Genomic DNA, 20,997 nt, shown 5'->3' with positions numbered 1-20,997 from the left:
GACGTGTCGCTCCTTTTCACATCTGGACGTGTGCTTCCATGCGCAGCCTGCAACAGGCTTGGAAAAACCACCGCCATCATTGTTCTCATTCGGGTCGTCAGGTAAGTTGATCGCTACTTTTATATTTTTAAATGATTGGACAGCATCCGAGCGGTTACATACATCCTTTTTTTGCAAGTGATGTGGACAGCAATTTTTTTTGCTGTGTTTTTAAACACTACACCAGCGGCCCCCGACATTTTTTGCCCCGCGGACCGGTTGAATCTCAGAAACACAACAAAATAATATGATATGACCTGAATGAAAACTTTGGTATTTTCGTAACATAATCAACACGAATCATGACACGAGGAACGACCGATCTGGACGCAACGCTCTCCGGCCACTATGGTAACGTTTAAATCTGCCTTCAAAATAAGATGCACCGCAAATAAAAAGTGCATGAAAATTACGACTCACCATCCATTGCTGCATATTATGCACAGTGGGATTGCTAGCTCCTGGGTTTCATTTTAGCGATAACCTATCACGTGACCGAGAAGCACCGCCTTTAATTGCGTCAAGAGTGACATAATGTAGTGGGATGTAACAAGGGATCCGGTAATTTTTCAAAATAAAACCTTTTTCAGATTCCGAAATGAATAAAACGCAAGTAATGTAAAGTTATTTATTTTTTCTGTACGACCCCGGCACCAAATGACCCGAGGGTTGGGGACCACTGCACCACATAACTACGGAATGCATTTTTTTCTAAAACAAAAAAAAACATGTTTATTTATTTATTTTTTTGTGATCGCGTAGGGTTGGCTGGAATCCATTAATTGCTTTTCCGTCCATTTCACTTGGGCAAGATTGGTTTTGAAATTTGCGTGTGGTCACGGAGCAAATTCAATTTGTATCTCAAGACGGCGCCGTGTTTGTAATCGTACAAATGTAGCGAAATTGGAAAATTTCTCGTGGCGCTAATGATCTCTCACGGGCACACCTGTTTGGGAGTCACCGCATCGCGGCACACGTGGCGAGCGTTACATCAATGCAAGCGAACTGTAATGACAAGAAAATTGGCAACCATGATTAAATGGATTTTTCTTTTCGGCCAATGCGCCCCTCGATACTTCATACGTGATGGCCGCGTCAATTAACAGCGAGCATTATTACCTTTCCAAAGGCAGCATTTTCCATTGCGCTCTCGAATTGAATCCCCCCTCGGATTGCTTAGCTTTATTCTCGAGGACGTTTCCATAGGAACAAGGTGTAAGATTGCATCCTAAATGGAAAGCAATCCTTGTTTGTTACCGCGGCATTGCTTGATATCGCCGACAAGTCAAATCTGAATAAGCCAATGTGTTCAAAAATGAGGGAGGGGGGTGGTGGTGGAGGGTCGGGAAGGCGCCCACTTGTGTAAGCCATTGTGTGTGTTCACACTGCGCGGCGAGTGTGGGTAGGAGGAGGTGGGTGTGTGTGTGTGTGTGTGTGTGGGGGGGGGGGGGGCACAGCGTGGCTTTTCCGGCTGTGAGCCTCCCTGTATATGAGGCTTGTTTTTCATCGACTGTGTCAGGAATCAAGAGGGCTAATCCCTCAGAGACTTTAGATGAAAGTTTCAAAAGAAATAATGAAAGGCACGTTCGCCCGAGGCTGCATATCTGGGTGAACGTTGCGGCGCGCGCGAGCGAAAGAGAGAGAGAGCGAGAAGCAGAGGAGGAACACAAGGGCCTCCTCTGCTTCCGCCCCCCAACCGGTCCGACGATAAATCACACACACGCTGTCTGCGAGACATAAACAAATTGGCGGCTGAGCACATCAGACGCTCGGCGCAGCGTGAACGACTATAAAATGTTACATCTCTGCAGCTTTTACCAAGAGAAAGACCTCGAACGGTCCATAAAAGTCAGTCGAGACTGAATGTCTTTTGCCTCTAAATGACAGAAGAATACATTTTTTTTCCTTTTTAAATGACTCCATTAAGCATGTTTTAGGGTTGCCAAAATAAATTGGAGCATTTTTCACCCGCTCCGATCAAATTCGACAAAGAGACGATTATCGGAAGGCTCTGAAGTGAGCACCGATAATCGGGTCATTTGGAAGTCTCAATTAACGCCATTTGTCAAATGGGGCCTGTTGATGGGTGCCTCCAAAAGGTTATTCCGAACGATTATCCTGCGATGGAGGGTGTGTTGAGACATTATTTCTTCCCCGATCAGTGATTCCGATAATCATTAATGACTTTGCTTCTTTTCTAAAACTCGGCACAGCGCTCCCGCTAGGAAGAAGGAAAAAGTGTCGATGCTGTCAAAATGCCGCCTTCCCATTTTTTCATTCGGACTGATAAAGTCAACGCCATGTTCCCTTTCATGCACCACTAATGATAACCTGTAACCTGATCACATGATAGGCTGTCCACTGTCATGGCCGCTGTGACTAAAAGGGTTGAAGACAAAAATCACTTGTGTGACAGAAAATTTGACATCTCGAAGGTTTGGCCAAGAGCGGGCCTTTGAGCTGTTTTTCATACCTTCCTACATGCAACAGACGGACAAAGCCAGGTGGTCACAAAGACATTTTTTGGCGCCTCTCCATACCATACATAACGCGTTATGAGTTGAGACCGAAAAACTTTGCAATTGTTTGCAGCAGGACCGGATAAGAAAAAAAACCCCTCAAAAGTTCTCTTGGCCCTGATTGACAGGACAGATGTCAATGCAGTGAAGTGATGAAGGGTGAAGCCAATCTTTCGTCAGCCCCGAATGACAAATCTTGATTTGGAAAAAAACATTCGGGACGTACGCAAGGCATTATTACTGTTCATGTATTCGAAGGTTCGGGTATTGGACACATGAGGTCTGGGCCGGGGGATTGGGGTGGAGATCTCTAGTCATACGTCTATACTGTGAACAAACACAATGAAGCTCAGCCTCTGGCTGCTGATATGCTTTTGACCATATACCAAATTCATTTTGAAGGTAGAAAACAACAAGTCGAAGCCGGAGAGCGATGGGATGACTTTACGTTGATTATTAGTGGCAGGGGCGATGCGCTTCCAGTTGACTTTCAAGTGTTTGGCAAACAGATCACTTCCTCTGCTGCAGCAGATGATCCGCACCGTCTCCTATCTCGTGCTCGTGTGTGTGTGTGTGCGCGCCCCTCAAATGACAAGATTAGAATGCCATACAGTTCGCCAGGCGTGTGCAGCCAACGGAGAACTCCCTTAATAGTGCTGCTGGAGAAAGGCCTTTGCATTCGAAAACTCATCCATATGTAAATCATTAAAAAAAAATTTTTTGCCCTGCTCCAGGCACATGGAAATGATTTGTTCGATAGGCCAGTCAGGGTGGGCTAAACTATTATCCTTAGCAACGTGTGAAAGATTTTTGGATAATCTCCTGACAAAATAAAATAAATAAATAAATATATACATAAATAAATAAAACTAAACAAAAATGAAAGGGTCCTTGTTTGCCTTTTTCATCACGACGAGTCCTAAAGATCACACTCTGATGTCTTGCCCTGCCTACATTTAATTGCGTAGGTCAAAAAAAAAAAAGCTTGGCAATTCAGCATTTCCCAGCTGTGGGAAGACACCTGCTTCTATCCAGGCGAAATTCCCCCCGTCAGAGTTCGTCAAAGTAAGAGCTCTGGTACTCTCCCAAAATGGCCGATTCCAACAAAAATCGTGACTTTTTGGTGCAGATAAGAATCGACGTTCCCACACAGGCTCATGTTGGTTCACTGATGATGCAGACACATTTTTTTTTTTTTTCAAAAAATAAAAAGGCCCCAAATATCAGTTGCGGCGGCACGGGAGTCCAGTGGTTAGCACGTCGGCTTCACAGTGCAGAGGTACCGGGTTCGATTCCAGCTCCGGCCTCCCTGTGTGGAGTTTGCATGTTCTCCCCGGGCCTGCGTGGGTTTTCTCCGGGTGCTCCGGTTTCCTCCCACATTCCAAAAACATGCGTGGCAGGCTGATTGAAAACTCTAAATTGTCCCTAGGTGTGAGTGTGAGTGCGAATGGTTGTTCGTTTCTGTGTGCCCTGCGATTGGCTGGCAACCGATTCAGGGTGGCCCCCGCCTACTGCCCGAAGTCAGCTGGGATAGGCTCCAGCACCCCCCGCGACCCTAGTGAGGATCAAGCGGTACGGAAGATGAATGAATGAATGAATATCAGTTGCAACATTTCACATGACATTGGATGGATGCGGCGATCATAAAAGAACGCCGAAAAAGTTGCAAAGAACTCAAATTCAAGAGGAAGTTGGCCATTTTGGTTTGAAGGAGCCAAATCCAGCGACTGACTTAATTCAACACGTCCAGCTGAACACAAAATGTCAACTTGGACCCCCAGATGACTGCTGCTGAGGAAATCGTTCATTTATGGTTCCATTGTGTCACCTTGTCTAGATTAACATCATCTGAAGGATTGGAGCCATTTTGTATATTTTCAGCCTGTCGCCGTGTCGAGCAGCATAAATAACGAGTGCGTCTCTTAACGATAAACAAGAGGGGCTCACATGGGCGATAAAGCGGGATTAAGTATGAATCAAAGGCAGGTGATTAGTCATCTCGAACGAAACCCAAAATTGGGCACAGACGGCGGGAAAGACAAACAATGGCGCAACGAAATGTAAAATATCATCAGCATTGGCGGAGGCAGCCGTCTGCCGATGCGCACCTGATTTCGCCAGCGGAGAGACTTTCTCTTTCGTGGCCTGGGTTTTCTTGCTCTGCCGCGTTGGGATTTACTCGCACACGTTTGCTGTGTCGCATGTCAGAAAGAAACAAGAAGGGGTTCAGTGTTTATTGCCACCTTCAGACGAGGCGGGAAGAAAATAAAAGCTCGAAAACAAACGACAAAAACACAACGGGCTTCTCCCTCAGGTGCATTTATCCCCAACATGACTCTCCCATTTTCCCACTTCACTCTTGGGCGGAAAAACAGTGAAGATGCATCTGGTGTCCTTGTGGACTTTTTGACATTGGATTACATCTCAAGTCCGGAAGTAACTTCATACTTGTTGTGAAAAACACATTTTCCTCATTTTCATTCATTCATTCATTCATTCACCGCGTGTGTTCTGCTCTTCTTCTTTCCCCCCTCGAGTGCTCCATTAAGCTCCCCGCCCTCAAACGTCGAACTCTTTTTTATCTTTTAAGAACACGGCCGGCATTTAAAAACGTATCCTCTCATCCGCGAAGAGTGGAAATACTTTGGAGGAGAAGCCTTGAAAGGAAAGCCGTTCATCGAAAGGTCAGCTCCATATATAAAGTGAGCAACTATTTTGGGTAACCGAAGCGACCGGTTCTACCTCACGCTGTGCCATTTTCAAATGATCGATAGCGCTGAATGTCTACTGTCAGTAGACTCCCATTCTGTATTTAAAAGCAATATGACGTAACCAACGTGGAAACCAGAGATCCTTGCTCGCATGGATGAAAAACAATTGTGAGAGTGGACATTTTTATTCCACGGGCCAAGTTAATGCCCAGACTTCGACCCAAAGAGGCAACGCATTTAACCGACTGAAGATGGGAGTGCGGCCGTTCGTTCATTGGCCATATGGTACAGTCAAACCTCGGTTTTCGAACGTCTCTGTTCTCCAAATTGGTTTTCGACCAAAAAATTTTGAGTTTTTTATGCCTCGGATGACGACCGAAAATCGGTTCTCGACCAAACTGAGCGCACTTGAATGCGCCACTTGAGTCCTCTCGCCTTCCTTACGTGTAGCGTTCCATTGTGAGCAGACGTGTTCAATAAAGATTTTTTTTTTTTTAAAGAGCGTGGAGGTTTTCAAACAGCCTTCTGGAACGGATTATGGTCAAAAACCGAGGTATGACTGCATATCAACTCGAGCCCTATAAACTCCGCCTAGCAACAAACAGCCGTCGTGTTGACCCAAGCAAATACTTTGATCTCAATTGCCTCTTTATATCAAACCGATCGATGTTTTCAGTTGACGGCTAAAACAAAGGAATCGGCCCGACTGTTCCAAGACTTTCGGATGAGAATGTGGAGCAGGTGGAACTCATCTATTTAGTTTGCCCTTCAGTTACGGTTTACCGGATCGCCGATGCGGACACGAGTGTCTACCATCATCCCTTAATTAACAATGATTCATTTAGCATACAAAGCTTACAACCCCCAACGCCTCCCCCCCAACCCACTCCCCTTTCCAGTCACAAGGAGGCCGGCGCTAATGATCTCGGCAAGCCGATCCATTGGCGCGCTGCATCAAGTGCGCATTAATCTTGCTGCTGATCCACTTGATGGATGATCCCGGAGGGAGATCGCGCTAGAGCCGCACCTGGGAACATCTGTAGGCTCAAGAGGAGAGTGGATATTACCACCCACCACCCAACTTCTACCCCATCCCCTTGGCGGTGTCCTCAAACGCCACCAATCCCGCCTGGAGGAGAAATGATTTCTCAAAGTCGCTCAAAAGGGCAAAAAGAATGTCCGCCTAGTAGATCGCATAGCTTATAGTTGGAAGAAATGTAGAGCAAAGTTAACTCAAGAAAAAAAGCGCAGCCTCTTGTGACGAAGCTTCTTCCGGATGAGCGTCTCGAGCGCTGCGCTAATTGGGGCCCATTAGGAAGGAAAGAGTGCACAGTTGGCCGTTTGTTGCATCAGTCAAACGTCAACACCCTAAATAAAGATGGTTCAACACAACAGAATGCAAAAAAAACGGGACTAAATATGTGGCAAAAGCACCCACATGCTTCTCAAACTAACTTAACAAGTCAAAGAAGAGGATTTTTGGGAGATACTTTAAAATAAATAAATCAATGTTTGGGATGGATTTTACATTCATGGTTGCATTTGGACTGGAGTCTTATTTTGGTTTGAGGACGGGGAAATGCTTGAGTTGTCTTGATGGACAACTTTAAGAACTTATCTGAAAGCTAAAAGACTCGCTCCATCCAGTCATCGTCATAAGAACTTGCTCGAGCAGGGGTGGGCAAACTACAGCCCGCGGGCCAAATCCGGCCCGTTGGTCTTTTTAATCCGGCCCGCCGAAGGTTGGTACACAATTAAGGTTCAATGTCAACGACTGCATTCATTTCATTTGGACTCGTAATGACAGGTGGCACAGTTACTTGAAGTTGCAGAGCATAGGGAGGAAGGGGGAGACGATACGGAAGCCCGCAGTAGCGCCAAGTCAAGCAAATCCCATTCGATACGATGGAATAATGTACTCTTAAAGTCTGAAAAACGTGCCAAAAATGCTAAATACTGCTTTTTAAATAAAGAAATACAATTAATATTATGTTGAATTTAGTTCACCCTTTTGATGCGGCCCTCCATAATATTTTCTGGTTCTCATGTGGCCCTATGCAAAAAATAATTGCCCACCCCTGTGCTCGGGTGTGTCATGTGAGTGGTGGGAAGTAACAGGGTACGTACAAATACTTCGTAATGGTACTTCATCAAATATTGCAACTGATCGTGTCACATACTGCTATCAGAAATCACGTCTTTAGTTTTTCAATGTTGGCCTTGATTCAAAATCTAACAATGGAAGGCTGAACAAGACGCATTGAATATGATTTTTATTTTTTTATTTTTTTTTTAGGAAACCCGAAAATGATGCTGCAAAATGACAAAAAACACATCTCTTGACTTTGTCGAAACAGATATGTTACTTTTTTCAACCTCCGCGAATGATGACACAATGTGGTGGGAAAAAAAAGAGACTTTCATAGAGTGGAGTACCGTCAAATCTGGTTAAGATCTTGATTGATTGAAATCATCGGGACTTGTCAGGTGGAACAAAGAGGCACACCAGCAAACACGAATGTCGATGATGCAATGAAATTGGGAGGTATGCGTTGCATCTTGTGACGGCCCCCCAAAAAAGCACCAGCTTCTACCATTCCAAAATGATCAGTGCCGGCGGGGGTTGGGGGGGGGGCATTGAGGGATGGTGTATATTTTCCTATTTTTATCATTAGCTACTTTGGCTGACATAAAGCAGTTCAAGTGAATTCAGAGATTTGTATTTAAATACATTATACACGTTTTAAGACAAATTGCTGTAAATGAGCAAAAACCCTTTTGAGTGTGAAACGTTTTTTCACCCTTCCTACCCTTGATTTTAACATTTATTTTTGTTATTTTAAATGGACATACATTTGCCTCACAGTTGCGCAATTGCAACATGCAGGTAGCTAGCTACGGTTACATCGTGAAAATCCATCCTCCCATTGGATATTTTGCTGGGATGGCTGCTTTAGAGCGCCTCGTTGTTGACAGTGAGTGTGCACACATATACACAAGAAAGCTAAAGAGCAAATACTGTATGTTTTTTGTTTTTGTAAAAAACACTTTTTTTTCAGGACTTCATACCGTTTACTTTTACATGTAGATGAATCAGTACTTTTGATTTTACCATTTTTAAAAACAAGTATCTGTACATCAATTCCATCAAAGAGCGTGCGTCTTTTTTGCCTCAACAACCGAGTTTGTCTGGACAACGTCACGGGTCGGATTGCTGCATCCTGATCAGATCAACTGTCAATGGTCATCTGCGTCCGATTATAAAGTTAGCATCCAAAAGGTCAACAGGAAATGGGACGAAGCCCAAAGGAATCAACGCGAAGGCAGTTGGCAACTGAATTTCATCCACATCCATCACTTTTATCATCTAATTAGCAGCCCCGCGCGGCAGGCCGGTCAACACTGCGGGGAAGCGGGATTATTGATCGGCGGAAAGAACGGTATCCATCACCGCACCTCGACATCGACGCGGCTCGGACGGCGCGGCGCGGTGGTCGTGACATTCAAAAAGGAACTGCGACGACGAGAACAGCAAAACCAACAGCAGCTAATTGGAGAATGATGACAATAATCCTGAACAATGTGGGCATTCTTGAATGACGACGCAATTTTGATTGAATAGCATTTTGCAGTGGGCACCTCATGAGGCACACCTGAACAATTCAATGACATCCGGTAGTATACCTGTACCCAAAAAAATAAAAATAAAATGGTGCTCAGAATCAGAATCAGAATCATCTTTATTGGCCAAGTATGTAGAACACACAAGGAATTTGTCTCCGGTATAACACGCTGCACTAGTATCATCGTAAACAACAAAATCATTGAACCATTTTAGAGTAACCAGTAGTTTTGTAGTACCATTTTGTGGTGCAAGAAGAGTGACTACGTCAGTGACTGTTTAAGGAGTTAATGGGTAGAGGGAAGAAGCTGTTTAAGTGTCTACTGGATTTGGTGCGCATGGATCTGTAGCGTCTGCCTGAGGGCAGTGGCTGAAAAAGGTGGTGGGCAGGGTGCGGGGGATCCAGGAGGATTTTCTCTTGCACTGGATCTCACACGTACTTCCTTCCCATTTCCACTTCCCTACCATTGAATACCTTTCCATGTTCCACTTACGACCCAGGCTAAACACCTATGCCTGTCAGGCGACATACATCAACATATTTCCACGACACCCATTACGTCTTTTCCTATTAGCCATGTTTTGGAATCTTACAGCCTAAGGCAGGGGTCCCCAAACTTTTTCCTGTGAGGGCCACATAATTTTTCCCTTCTCTGATGGGGGGCCGGTGTCAGTTTGTAACATCAACAATCGAAGGGAAGCTTAAAAAAATCGTTTCCCAGAAAGCCACACATAACCAAAGAACCCTTTCCAGGTTCTTTACAGGGAAAAAAAGTCAGGAAACAAATAATAACACTATTAATGAAATAAATAATAACTAAATAACCCTCTCTGAGTTATTCACAGAAAAAACAGAAAATAAATAATAACTAAACAACTCTCTCTCTTTATAGCCCCTTGAAATCCACAAAAAAAGAGTTCTGCCATCTACGAGAACGCCACCTATCTTGTCTTGTTTATGTCTGCTACCGTCTTGTTCATGTGTTCTACTAATTGATCTGAGACACAACTAAAACACTGAAACATTCTGAGGTGTGTAAATAACTTTGTGACCTTGATTTCAACCCTATTGGGGTCATTTTGCCCCGAAGACCACCTTTGTACTTTTTTTTGTACAGCTTCCATGGAAATGTGATTAAAAATGTAAATTTTTCTGCAGTTGGGGACAATCAAGGAAAAGTCATAAAATTTCAAGTTAAAAAATAATTTAGGGAGTTTTTGGGGCGTTTTTAACACAGTGATGGGTGATTTTGAACCGAGGACAAGAGGAGGGTTAGAGGGCCGGGTCAAATGTGCCCGCGGGCCGTATTCGGCCCCCGGGCCGTAGTTTGGGGACCCCAGGTGTAAGGAATGGAAAGTGCACCAAACTTGTGAATGGTCGCTGAGATTTGCAGTGAATAGCGCGGCGTGGCAACGAATAGCCTGCGGGCTCCTTTTTCAAAGAATAGTTCACCCTCTGCCAAACCGCTGCTTGTTGCGAAGCACGTCGAGTTGACTGCCAGCGGCTCAAAATGCGCGCCTGCACGTCAAAGCCGCATCACTCGTATCTCAAGGCGCCGCAGTGATCAATAATTGATTGTGTACCTTCTCTAAAAGGGTCATCTCCTCGGCATGTCATTCGTTTCTCTTGGGGTGCGATGAGGAAAATCATGATCCTATTCCTCTGCCTCACTCTATTAGCGGACATCCTCTGTCAAAGAGCTGGCGGATCGGCCATAACTGCTGCTGTCAGCTTTAAACAGAGCTGCACGCTTCAATTACACTGAGGTAGAGGAACGTAACACCGCGGATGCCTCTCCGCGCTCATCTCAGCCCCAGCCACCGTCTCTGCAGAAGACAGAGTTGACCACCGGGGTCGTTTTTCCTGCGAGGAGACCAAATATCAAGGTGGCAGCGCTGAGCATCGCCTTGTGAATATGCTGCCAAGGTGCCGGCAGTCTGACGCGTTTCGCCGCGACAGCGCGAGAAATTGTGCAGGTCCACCCGAGAGGGTTTTTGACAAGAATTGTCTCGGAGTCTGTGGGGGTTGAGGCATGCAAAAAAAAAAAAAAATTGCGTCTCCCGCGACGCCCCCACCTCATCGCCGTGCTGCTTCAGCCAAGACTTGGCAGGTGACGTGCGGGATGGCGGCCGGTGTTTAACCTCCGCGCCGCCAGCCGAGCTTCGTCCCCAAGTGGCACACCGGCGGCGGTTGGCCTCTTCGCTTTTGAAAAGTAGAGAATAAAAAGTGCTGTCGGTGGCATTTACCTTATCCTGACAATGAGCGAGGAAAAATCATAATGAGAAATGTTTGAGATTCTAATGAGATAAGAGACGACCTGATACTAATTTGGCGACATTCTATATTGGCCCGAATATAAGACGGCCCTGATTATAAGACGACCCCCTCTCTTTTAAGACTCAAGTTTGAAAAAAGACTTTTTGAACACCAAATTAATTTTTATACAGAAAATAATTACAGCACATCTGAAACAAATGATTCTAACAATATATTTGAGAGGAAAAAGCATGTTATTTTGCCTCATTCAAATCTTAATATCTGAACATTTAAATGTGTAAACTAAAGTGCAATCACATTCGTAAATGAATGGCTTCTGGTTTTTGAAATGTAAATGACCCACTTTTGTCCAGATTGTGGCTACGTTTTTCCATTTTCTGTTATCTCGTCCATTATTTTCTTCTCTTTTCTTTCTTACCGCTATTTTTATTCTTTGTGACAGGGGTTCGCTTTGGCCAGGGGAGTCAGGTTCAGCATTTGCTTAAATGATATCTGGCGCCATCTAGCGTCGTGAATGGGTATAATGTCTAGACCCCGAATATAAGACGACCCCCACTTTTTCAGTCTTATTTCAATGCAAAAAACACCGTCTTATATTCGGGCCAATACGGTATCTTCGGGACTAGAACGGAACAGCGCAAATGCCTCATTGAGCCTCGGTGACGGTCACGGCGGACAAACCGAAAACAGTCCAAAATTACAGAGACCAACGCGGGGACCAGTTTTTCATTCCAGGTGTAATATTGATAATTCATCCCCTCATAAGATGTACTCTTGAGTTGAATGTTAATGCTCGGTGGTGTGACTCACAATAAAACAGACTCACGTGGGTCTACTTGTGAATATAGACAGCATAAACAAAAAAGATGCTCGGAGTTTAAACAGAAGTTGCAATGATGAATATTCATCCAATGACAGCTACGTATCAAAAATGCGTCACGGTCAACTGCTAGTTACCTCATGTTGTGGCAAACGATGGAAACTAACAAAATATTTATTCAAGGAGACATATTCGGAACATGTCTGTGGATTATTGCAAATTTGCACCCAACTCCTGGGCCCATGCCAAATAAGTGTTTTGTTCCTATGAAGAACACGGGCAGAGCGAGGTGCTGCTACGCTTTAAGTTGAGCATCTAAAAAAAAAGGGGGCGGGAGAGTACACAAGGGAGCCCCCGCGACAGGTGTATCTACAGTATTATATTTTCACTTGTGCAGGCAGCACTTCATCACAAAGTTGCTGAACTGCAGGCACTCAAGTACAATATGCAGCTTATCAGAAGCTAATGCTCAGAAAACTCATTGAAACGACTTTCTCGACACGTGTGCAAGTTGTCGCGATGTCATTAGTGTCTTCAGAGTCCACGATACACTACGGCCAATCGTCATTTGCAAAAGTACCTACTTATCTGCATATTTTTGTGATTTCTTTCAGGCCCTCATAGCACGCTAGCACCCTGCTCCTTGTTAGCGCAGCAGCTAGCGTTGGTTACCGACCGATAGCTGGCTGGCTTGACAGCACACAGCAGCGCTGATGGAAGATTCCAGCGGAGATTTGACAGGTAAGCAGGGTGCACAGAAAGGTCCGGATCGCTATTGGCACTGAAGGCATTTGGAAAGTTCTCGAAATTTTTTTTTTGTGTTTTTTTGTTTTGTGAGAAACCAACAGACAAGTCACTTCCACTGCATGCAAGACATTTCGAAATGCTCATCTTAACCCTTTCATGCACCGCGTAACCGGATAACATGATAACCTGTCCACTGTAGTGACCGCCGTCCCTGAAAGGGTTTAAAGTCCCTTTCATTCCTCCTACTTGATGCAATAAACATCCTCTTCATAGTGTCCATGCGGAACTGTTGCGCCGCATCATCAAGCGTGCGCGTCGGCTGCTCTCTGAGTGCTTCAAGGGGCCACCAGCAGGGTGCAGACGTGAGCTACTGTGCACAATAATAGGAAGGAGCTTTAAAATAAATAATTATAAAATAAACTCTGGTCTTTTATGGAAGGGGGTGGTGGGGGGGGGGGGGTAGAAGAGGCTGCTTAATGATATTGATGTCATGGGAACAACACGGGTTTGATCGCCCCCTCCCTCCCAAACTAAAAACGAAGGCGTGCGTTAACGCGAGTGAGGAGCGAGTGAGCGAGCGAGCTCACACCGCCGACTGCGCGCGCTTCCACAGATGCCTCGGCGGCGCGAAAGCGCGGATGTGTTTCGCACCTCCTCCTTTGACTTTTTTTTTGGGGGGGGTTGTTTTGCTCTCCCCCCGCTAAGTGGCAACAATCCCACCGGCACCGCCGGAGGAAGGATGATGACCGTGATGAGCTTATTGGGCGGATCAGCTGTTCGGTGGTGGACGGATGAGATGCGCACTTGACCGGCATCACTTGGTCACTCTCTTTCTTTCCTTTCCTTTTTTTTTTCTTCCCCCCTTTGGGTGAGTGCGCGCGTCCACTCTCTCATTTGGAAGGACGCCAGCCTCACCGGAACCTCGCAAGTTGGCGCCGATGAATTCTGACATTGTCAAGTATCAACTAATCGATCCTCAAAAGAGAAAGAAGGAGAAAGAAAAGTGTGGGAGGGGAGGGGGGGCACTTGGAATTTTAATGATCCCTCCTTATGAATATGCAATTCGGCGCGTTTGACTCGGCTCGGTCCAGCTTCACGCCTCTCTTTCGTTTTTTAAGCAGCAGGAGCTGCAGCAGGTACTGATTCTTGCCGATTTCCTCTTTTTTTTTCCTTCTTCTTCTTTTTTTTTTTGTCCATGCAAGACTTGCAGTGGAAACATGTCTGGCCACTTCCCTGAGAGGACCCCCGTTGTCAGAGATGGCATTCTGGTCCGGCACTGTCGCCTCTAAAGTGCCCCGGAAGATCTTGTTCATGTTCACCCTCTCCCTGTCCGTCACCTATTTGTTCTACAGCTTGATGAGCTGTTACAACTCGCTGCAGTTCCCACTGCAGGACAACTTCGCCTACCAGGCTCGGTCGGCCGGCACCGAGGAAACCACTCTGGTGAGGGACCAACTTTACTCCACCTCGGCCGGCTTCGCCGAGGCTCAGTTCGTCCGCAGGAGCACGGCGGTCTCCATCGTGGACCGGGAGGAGGGCGGGGATCATGCCTGGACCGGGACGCAGCGGGCGTCCGCCACCGAGTCGACTGCCCTGCGGGCGGTCACGGAGGGCGACCTGCAGGTCAACTGCACCTCGGATTACGGAGAGAAGAAGCTGCCGCAAGCCATCATTATCGGGGTGAAGAAAGGGGGAACACGAGCCTTGCTGGAGGCGCTCAGGGTGCATCCGGACGTCCGGGCCGTCGGCAACGAGCCGCACTTCTTCGATAGGAACTACGAAAAGGGTCTGGACTGGTATCGGTGAGTTGTACACTGGACTCGACTCTTGAGGCGACAAAGGTTGCGACTCGAGGGCTCGCCAAAATGGTTCCCCGTGATGTACTTTCGAGTAGAAACGGTGAAAGTACAGGGTCCATTGGTTTCGAATTATGTCTCGTAACTGTCAAGTTCTGCTTTGACTTGACTTTTTTTCCCCCTCACTTAACTCATTCACTCCCAAAGACGCTTTTAAACGTCTTTTCAGACTTGGTCTAGAATTGGCTGGTACTGAATGAGTTAAGGACATACATGAGCGTAGGCTGCATTGTCTTGTCACAAGGGTGGTAACCTGAAAAGGTTTTCCAGTTCAGGAACGTAGCTCCTGGACAAAGTGACCTTGGAGCCCAATAGTAGTCCTCAGGGACACAGTCGTGTGGAGCTTTGACATTGAGGGATACAAAGTCTTGGTACCTGCAAAGCTCTGCTTTGACACTTGGCCTTTTCGACTTGAGGGGCATTACTGAAGAGCTGCTCTGCTTTGAAACCGGACAAAGCGTCATCTTTAGATTGTAGTTTAAGATCTTGCTGAACCATCCATCCATTTTCGAATCCGCTGATCCTCACGAGGGTCGGAGCCTATCCCAGCCATTTTTGGGCAGTAGGCAGGGGGACACCCCCGAGTGGTTGCCAACCAATGGAAGCACACATCCGCATCCAAACAACCATCTAACACTCACACCTCCGAGATAATTTAGAGTGTTCCATTAACCTGCCATGCATGTTTTTGGAATGTGGAAGGAAACCGTAGTACCCGGAGAAAACCCACGCAGGCACGGGGAGAACATGCAAACTACCCTCGACCATTCCACCCTTAATACTATTCTTTTTTGCCCCGCATTGGGAATGTCCTAGCTAGACAAAGTAACCTTGGAGTCCAGTCATTAACCTGAACGGGTTAGAGTGTAGCCTAGACCGTGAACCATTTGTGATCTGACATTTGACTTTTACAACCTGCGAGAAACCTGCTATAGAACGCAATAATTAACCCTGAGGGATACTCAAGTGTCGGCTGTACTTTGGGAGGGTACAATGTCTATTCGCTAGTGTGGTACCGTGAACAAATACGACTTTACAACACTTAACAGTTACGTTTTGAGAACATATAGCTCGCACAAAGTTACTTTGGAGTCCAATCATCAACCCGAGGAGAAATTTGAGTGTACCTCGTTCCTTTTGCGCCTAAAGTTGGACAATGTGCCACTTGCACTGTGCACTTGGAGGAGTTCTGCTTTGTAATTTACAATTTGGGAATATTTTTAGGCTGGGAAAGGTGACAAAAGAGTGTCCTTGGATTTGTCCAACGTGGTACATGCGTGAAGACGGTACTTTTAAAGGTATAATTTTTACAGTTATACTAGCTATGGTATTTCTGACCCATAGAAAAAGTACAAGTAGTTAGCCTGCGCTCCAGTAATTAGCCCTGAGGGATACGTTGGTGGAGGCTGTACCGTACATGCTACACCTGCAGCATACCTCGACAATTTTGGACACTGGATAATTAGTCCTCTGTGGAACACGAGTGCCGACGGTGCCTTGCAGGGATAGAAATCGACTCCTTCTGTATCCCCGATTCTGATTCTCGATGTTTGAGTGTGCCTTTTTGGGGTCATAAATCTGGTGGCATCTCCTTTGAAATAAAGCGAGCTTATTTGCGTCGGCTGCACGTCTTGCGTCGTCGCTCACTGTGATATTACGCCAAAAGATTGCATTGCTGCACACAGTGTGATGAGCTTGAACTGTACAACGCCCACCCAGTTTCAAACACACACGCACACAAATATATATGGCAAATGCATTTGCATGCTGTTTGGAAAAGGTTAGGCTACTTAAAATTGCAACAAAATCTATACAATATTAAGTTGCCTACTGGAAGCCGCATTTAGACGAATAGTAGTGGGGTTTTTTTCGCATCACAATGACCCGGCCATACATTGTTCCATACATTCAACGACGTGAAACAAAACCGGCAGGTTCATCTTCTGTTCTCTGCCAACAACTGAAAATACGTTTGTGAGCAACCGTTTCCGCCACGTTAGGTCATGACGATGTTTTGTATTGGAGTTTGTTGATGCGTCTGCTGCATGCACCACATGCGTGGATCTACGAGACCAATTCATCAAGTGTAACTCAGTGGCTTGGTGAAGAAATAGTGCCTCCATGTGGGAAATTACAATCCAATCCCAACGGGGGTTGTCCAAGCAGCAGTTGGGCAGATCGTGACCCATTTGACCCAAACGAGGCTTCAAACTGCTTATTGCCACCCCCAGTTGAAGTTTACTGTCAAACTAAACATAAAACAAAGCGAATTACACCTTGTGTGTTGAGAACAACCACATGGCATACGTCAGGAAAGTCCCCTGTGTTGAAATCAGTCGTGGTTTTGCCCAAAGTGTCATTCATTTGAAGTCTGGACTTACCACAAGAAATTGGAAGATTTGTTTTTTTGAGAAGCAGTTGTGAGAGCGTTTGGAAGTTGGCAGAAATGAGTAGCTGTTCGTCGCAACACCATAGCTGCCCCCAGCAAGGTATCGAAAGCTGTACTCTAAAACTTGCACACGGCAGAACTGACAGCTCCAAAGTGACTGATTTGAAACCGACGATATTAAGTGCGGTGTAATTATTTATCCCTTATGTATTTTGACAAGAGAATGTCACTTGAAAATTCCTCTAAATTATGGGGAAAAAAATGCAAGGAATACATTTGGTTTGATAACAACCCTTTTTGACGCAATTTTCCATATGACGTTGAAGTTCTTACACTATGTGAGCATTTGACAGCCTGTGCGGTATTTTCTCAAGTTGGGCTCATGCTTTTCTGACTCAAGTGTGTTTGTGTGTGTGTCGGAGTATGTGCGCTCGTGTTTACACCGCCTTTCATCTAGTTCGCCGCCGCTGCTGACATTCCCCCTGACTGCAGCTTTATTAGCCAGAAAAGAAGCCTCTACATCATCGGCGTGTTTGCGAGTGAAGAGGAAAAAAAATAAATCAATTTGAAGGCTAACCCGTGGTCAGTCGGTCACAGCTCGCTTGGACCGGCACTCACGCTTTAATGATGATGTCCGACCGTGGGAATTCAACATTTTTATTATTATTATTATTATTTTTTGCAAATGGACTCAATGAGCTGCCGAGAATGGTTTATTTTAATTTATTTATATGAATTGACTGGTGAAAGCCAGATTGCCGCTGCTGATGCCTGAGCATCTGTTTGGTCTTCCTGCGCTGACATGTTTTTGGCTGAGCATTTAGCCTCTGTTAAAACAGTGCCTTTCATTGAACACGTGAAGAGAGGCTCATTACACAGAGAACATGACATGCTTACATAAATTCACGGGACTTTTAGGGCGCATCAAAGAAACAAATCTCGTTAGAGGCCTCCACATTTAAGTAAAAACCTGTCTCGGTGGCGCATAGGCGTAGACAGAATTTTTTTTAGCGGGGGTGGCCAGGGTGAGACAACATCTCATTGAACGGGCTACGCACGTACATTCACATGTTCATAGCCTCCTCGGCAACTGAGAAGTCATTTTTGATCATACCATCCACATGCACATGAATTCAAAACCTCAACACACTCGGAGCACATCGGGATCAGCTCTAAATAAAAAGCCAATGTTTTGCGGAGCTTAACGTAATGTCGCTTTATTTCCTATTTCTGCCTCATGCACAGATTTGCCAATCACAGTGATCAATTGCCGCTGACAGCCATCATCACTTTGTTTACCTGCGCTCGGTTGATGATCATTCAGATCATCTCTAAAAATCATAAATGACAGCAAAATAAATTGGTGAGGTTTGTTTTTTCTTGAAGTACAAATGTGTTCATCAAGATTGGCATGCATGGGCATTTAATTTCATTTTCCAAAAGAGCTTGGCCCTGAGAAATAGCTGTACTATCTTGGTGCATTCAGGAAAGAGCAGAGTTTGAAGCACAGTCATACCTCGGTTTTCGACCATAATCCGTTCCAGAAGACTGTTCGAAAACCAATTTGTTCGAAAACCGAAACCACACTCTGTCAAAATCTTTATGGAACACGTCTGCTCATAATGGAACGCTATACGAGGAAGCGTCACTTCCTCGTCTGTCCGACGAAGCATCACTTCCTCGTGTAAGGATGGCGAGAGGAGTCAAGTGGCGCATTCAAGTGCGCTCAGTTTGGTCAAGAACCGATTTTCGGTCGTAATCCGAGGCATAAAAAACTCAAAATCTTTGGTCGAAAACCGATTTGGTTGAGAACAGAGACGTTCAAAAACTGAGGTTTGACTGTATCTTTTGTTTCAATGGTCGGTACGAGCGTTACGTTGGATTACGTCATCAAAGGGAAGAAGTTATGCTCCCGTCTGAGTCACGGATGAAGATAATTTATGCAGAACGCTTTAGAGCTTGGTGGTGAAGAATGCATTTCCACGCACGTCTCCACGCCTGCTGACATCCCGGGCTAATGCGCACTTACGGGATGCGGAATTACGATGGGTTACAGATGTTTGCAACCATTTTGACATTGCCGCTCTTTGATAGAACTCCTCGTAAATCTGAGGCTCCAACACCTGCTCCGCATTTGGACGCCGGCGACGAGTAAAACCGCGTGGCATAGAGCGCCGGAGGCATCATGAGACTGCTTATCACACGGACTGCTTTTACGGTGCGGGTTTAGCGATGACGAGTTTTAAATCAGGTGTCAAAGTCAAGGCTCAGGGGCCAGATCCGGTCCCCTACATCATTTTATGTGGCCCGCGGGAGCAAATCATGTGTGTCAACTTTCATGATTCTTGCTGAAATCTGTACCGAAATGTCAACTTGTCATGGGTAATGAATAATTGAGATTTTACACCGGCCCTCCGAGGGAAGCCGTAACTCCGAAGTGGCCTGCGACGAAAAATTTGTTTGACACCCCTGCTTTAAACCCTTATATATTGTTCAGGTCCAAATTGACACCTTTTGACAATTGTCAGCAATAATCACCTCAATGCTTCCACTCAGAAATATGATGATTTTCCTCAAGTGAGCCTAGATCCACAAAAATTGAGAAGACACGAAAATAAAAGACTTTTCTTGATCAGCATTTGTTAAATTAAGGAGGGAAACTGTTAAGTGTTTAAGAGGAAACTTGAAAGAGTCCCGAGAACTGCCTGCGGTGCCGACACGTATGCACAGACTCAAGTTTCAGCATTGAGTGGGGAAGTTGAATGTGAATTAAAAATCCCCTCATTGCAAAATAGCGCTAGATTCAGGAAGTTATTTTTGAGCCACACATGAGGCTTTTGAGTGGTTTGGGCGTCATCAAACGGGACCGTTTTGGCGATGGTTACCATTTTTTTGGGGTGGGGAGTGTTTATATTTCGGCTCTCATGGACACTTCCTCCTGTGTGTTTTGGGATTAATTAGCAATGTAGCTCTATCTTTACTCTGCACACAGGACTTTTCGCCAACTGGCACTTGGAACTTTCTAAGAGCAGAGCCTCCGTTGTGAGAATTACAACTCAGCAGCCCTCCTGTGCATGACTCAACCTCACTTCACCTATCTGTGTAACCAGAATTTTTTTTCATCTACTGGATAGAAAAGACATGACATTGTCAAATTAGCATGCGCCGCATACTGTATGACTTCCATTTTGCATGCAAGCGACGCGGCGGCCCTTATTTTCATTTGCGGCGGATCTCCTCGGATCACCTTCAACAGACCTCTCAGCTCAGAAGAATGGGGAGAAGAAGAAAGAAAAAAATTCGGTGGTTGCTGTCTGTGACATGACACGACGGGCACGATCTCTTTGCAAAAAAACAAAAACAAAACAAATAAATAAATCATTTTCCCACGTTGGATTATCCCAACCAGAGAAGGACAACAGCTCCGTTTTCACCCGTGTACATTGGTAGCATTGGTAGACGTCGTTTTCAATATTTATACGGCAGATAAATCAACCAAGGGTGAAGTGCGAGCCAGGTTTGCGAGCTCTAATATCTGTGTTATTAAAATGACATTTTAACCCCCCTGAGCAATAAAAGCCGAGGGGCCGAGCCTATAAATCTCCCTTACCCCAACCGCCTCCTCCGGGGCTGCATGGCGGCGTTGAGAAATGACTCGTCGATAGCTTCCTGCTCCGCGGCGATTAGTTCTAAAATACATTGTTTTCATTCAAGCGCACTACTTTTTATTGATAGGGATACAGTGGAACCTTCAGACTTTTCATTGGTTAGCATTTGGAAGTTTTACGACGGAAACCTATGGAGCAGAATCGGCAGGGAGGTGTCGATTTGCGATTTTTGCATGACCAGCTTGAAAACACCAAATCGCTGTCCTGCTTCTTTTCATGCGGTTGAAAGGTCAGAGGTCACACACCGATGTGACATCTGGCTCAGACGCTAAATTGTGAAGTCCCAGAATTCTTCACTTCCAACTGTAAACACTAGAGTTCCCCTTTCTTATGTTTCCTATAATGTAC

At 45.5% G+C, this 20,997-nt stretch overlaps 3 protein-coding genes across 4 annotated transcripts in view; 1 reads left to right on the top strand and 2 right to left on the bottom strand.

Moving 5' to 3' along the window:
• Positions 1-11,558, bottom strand: part of gh1 (growth hormone 1) — a 49,175-nt gene extending 37,617 nt beyond the window's left edge. For both annotated transcript variants that reach the window (XM_052049029.1, XM_052049030.1), the window contains exon 1: positions 11,513-11,558. In XM_052049029.1, coding sequence (XP_051904989.1) covers positions 11,513-11,543 — 31 coding nt within the window. In that variant the 5' untranslated portion in view covers positions 11,544-11,558. The remainder of the gene's footprint in view (positions 1-11,512) is intronic.
• Positions 1-20,997, bottom strand: part of LOC127589719 (sodium channel protein type 4 subunit alpha B-like) — a 149,702-nt gene that overhangs the window by 32,435 nt on the left and 96,270 nt on the right. The window lies entirely within an intron of this gene.
• Positions 11,911-20,997, top strand: part of hs3st4 (heparan sulfate (glucosamine) 3-O-sulfotransferase 4) — a 77,786-nt gene continuing 68,699 nt past the window's right edge. Inside the window, exon 1 of the mRNA XM_052049015.1 lies at positions 11,911-14,538. Within this exon, the coding sequence (XP_051904975.1) occupies positions 13,994-14,538 (545 nt within the window). The 5' untranslated portion in view covers positions 11,911-13,993. The remainder of the gene's footprint in view (positions 14,539-20,997) is intronic.

The sequence above is a fragment of the Hippocampus zosterae genome, chromosome 17 (assembly GCF_025434085.1).
Source record: "Hippocampus zosterae strain Florida chromosome 17, ASM2543408v3, whole genome shotgun sequence".
In the NCBI taxonomy this organism is placed as follows: domain Eukaryota; kingdom Metazoa; phylum Chordata; class Actinopteri; order Syngnathiformes; family Syngnathidae; genus Hippocampus; species Hippocampus zosterae.
This window is presented reverse-complemented; position numbering and strand designations above follow the sequence as displayed.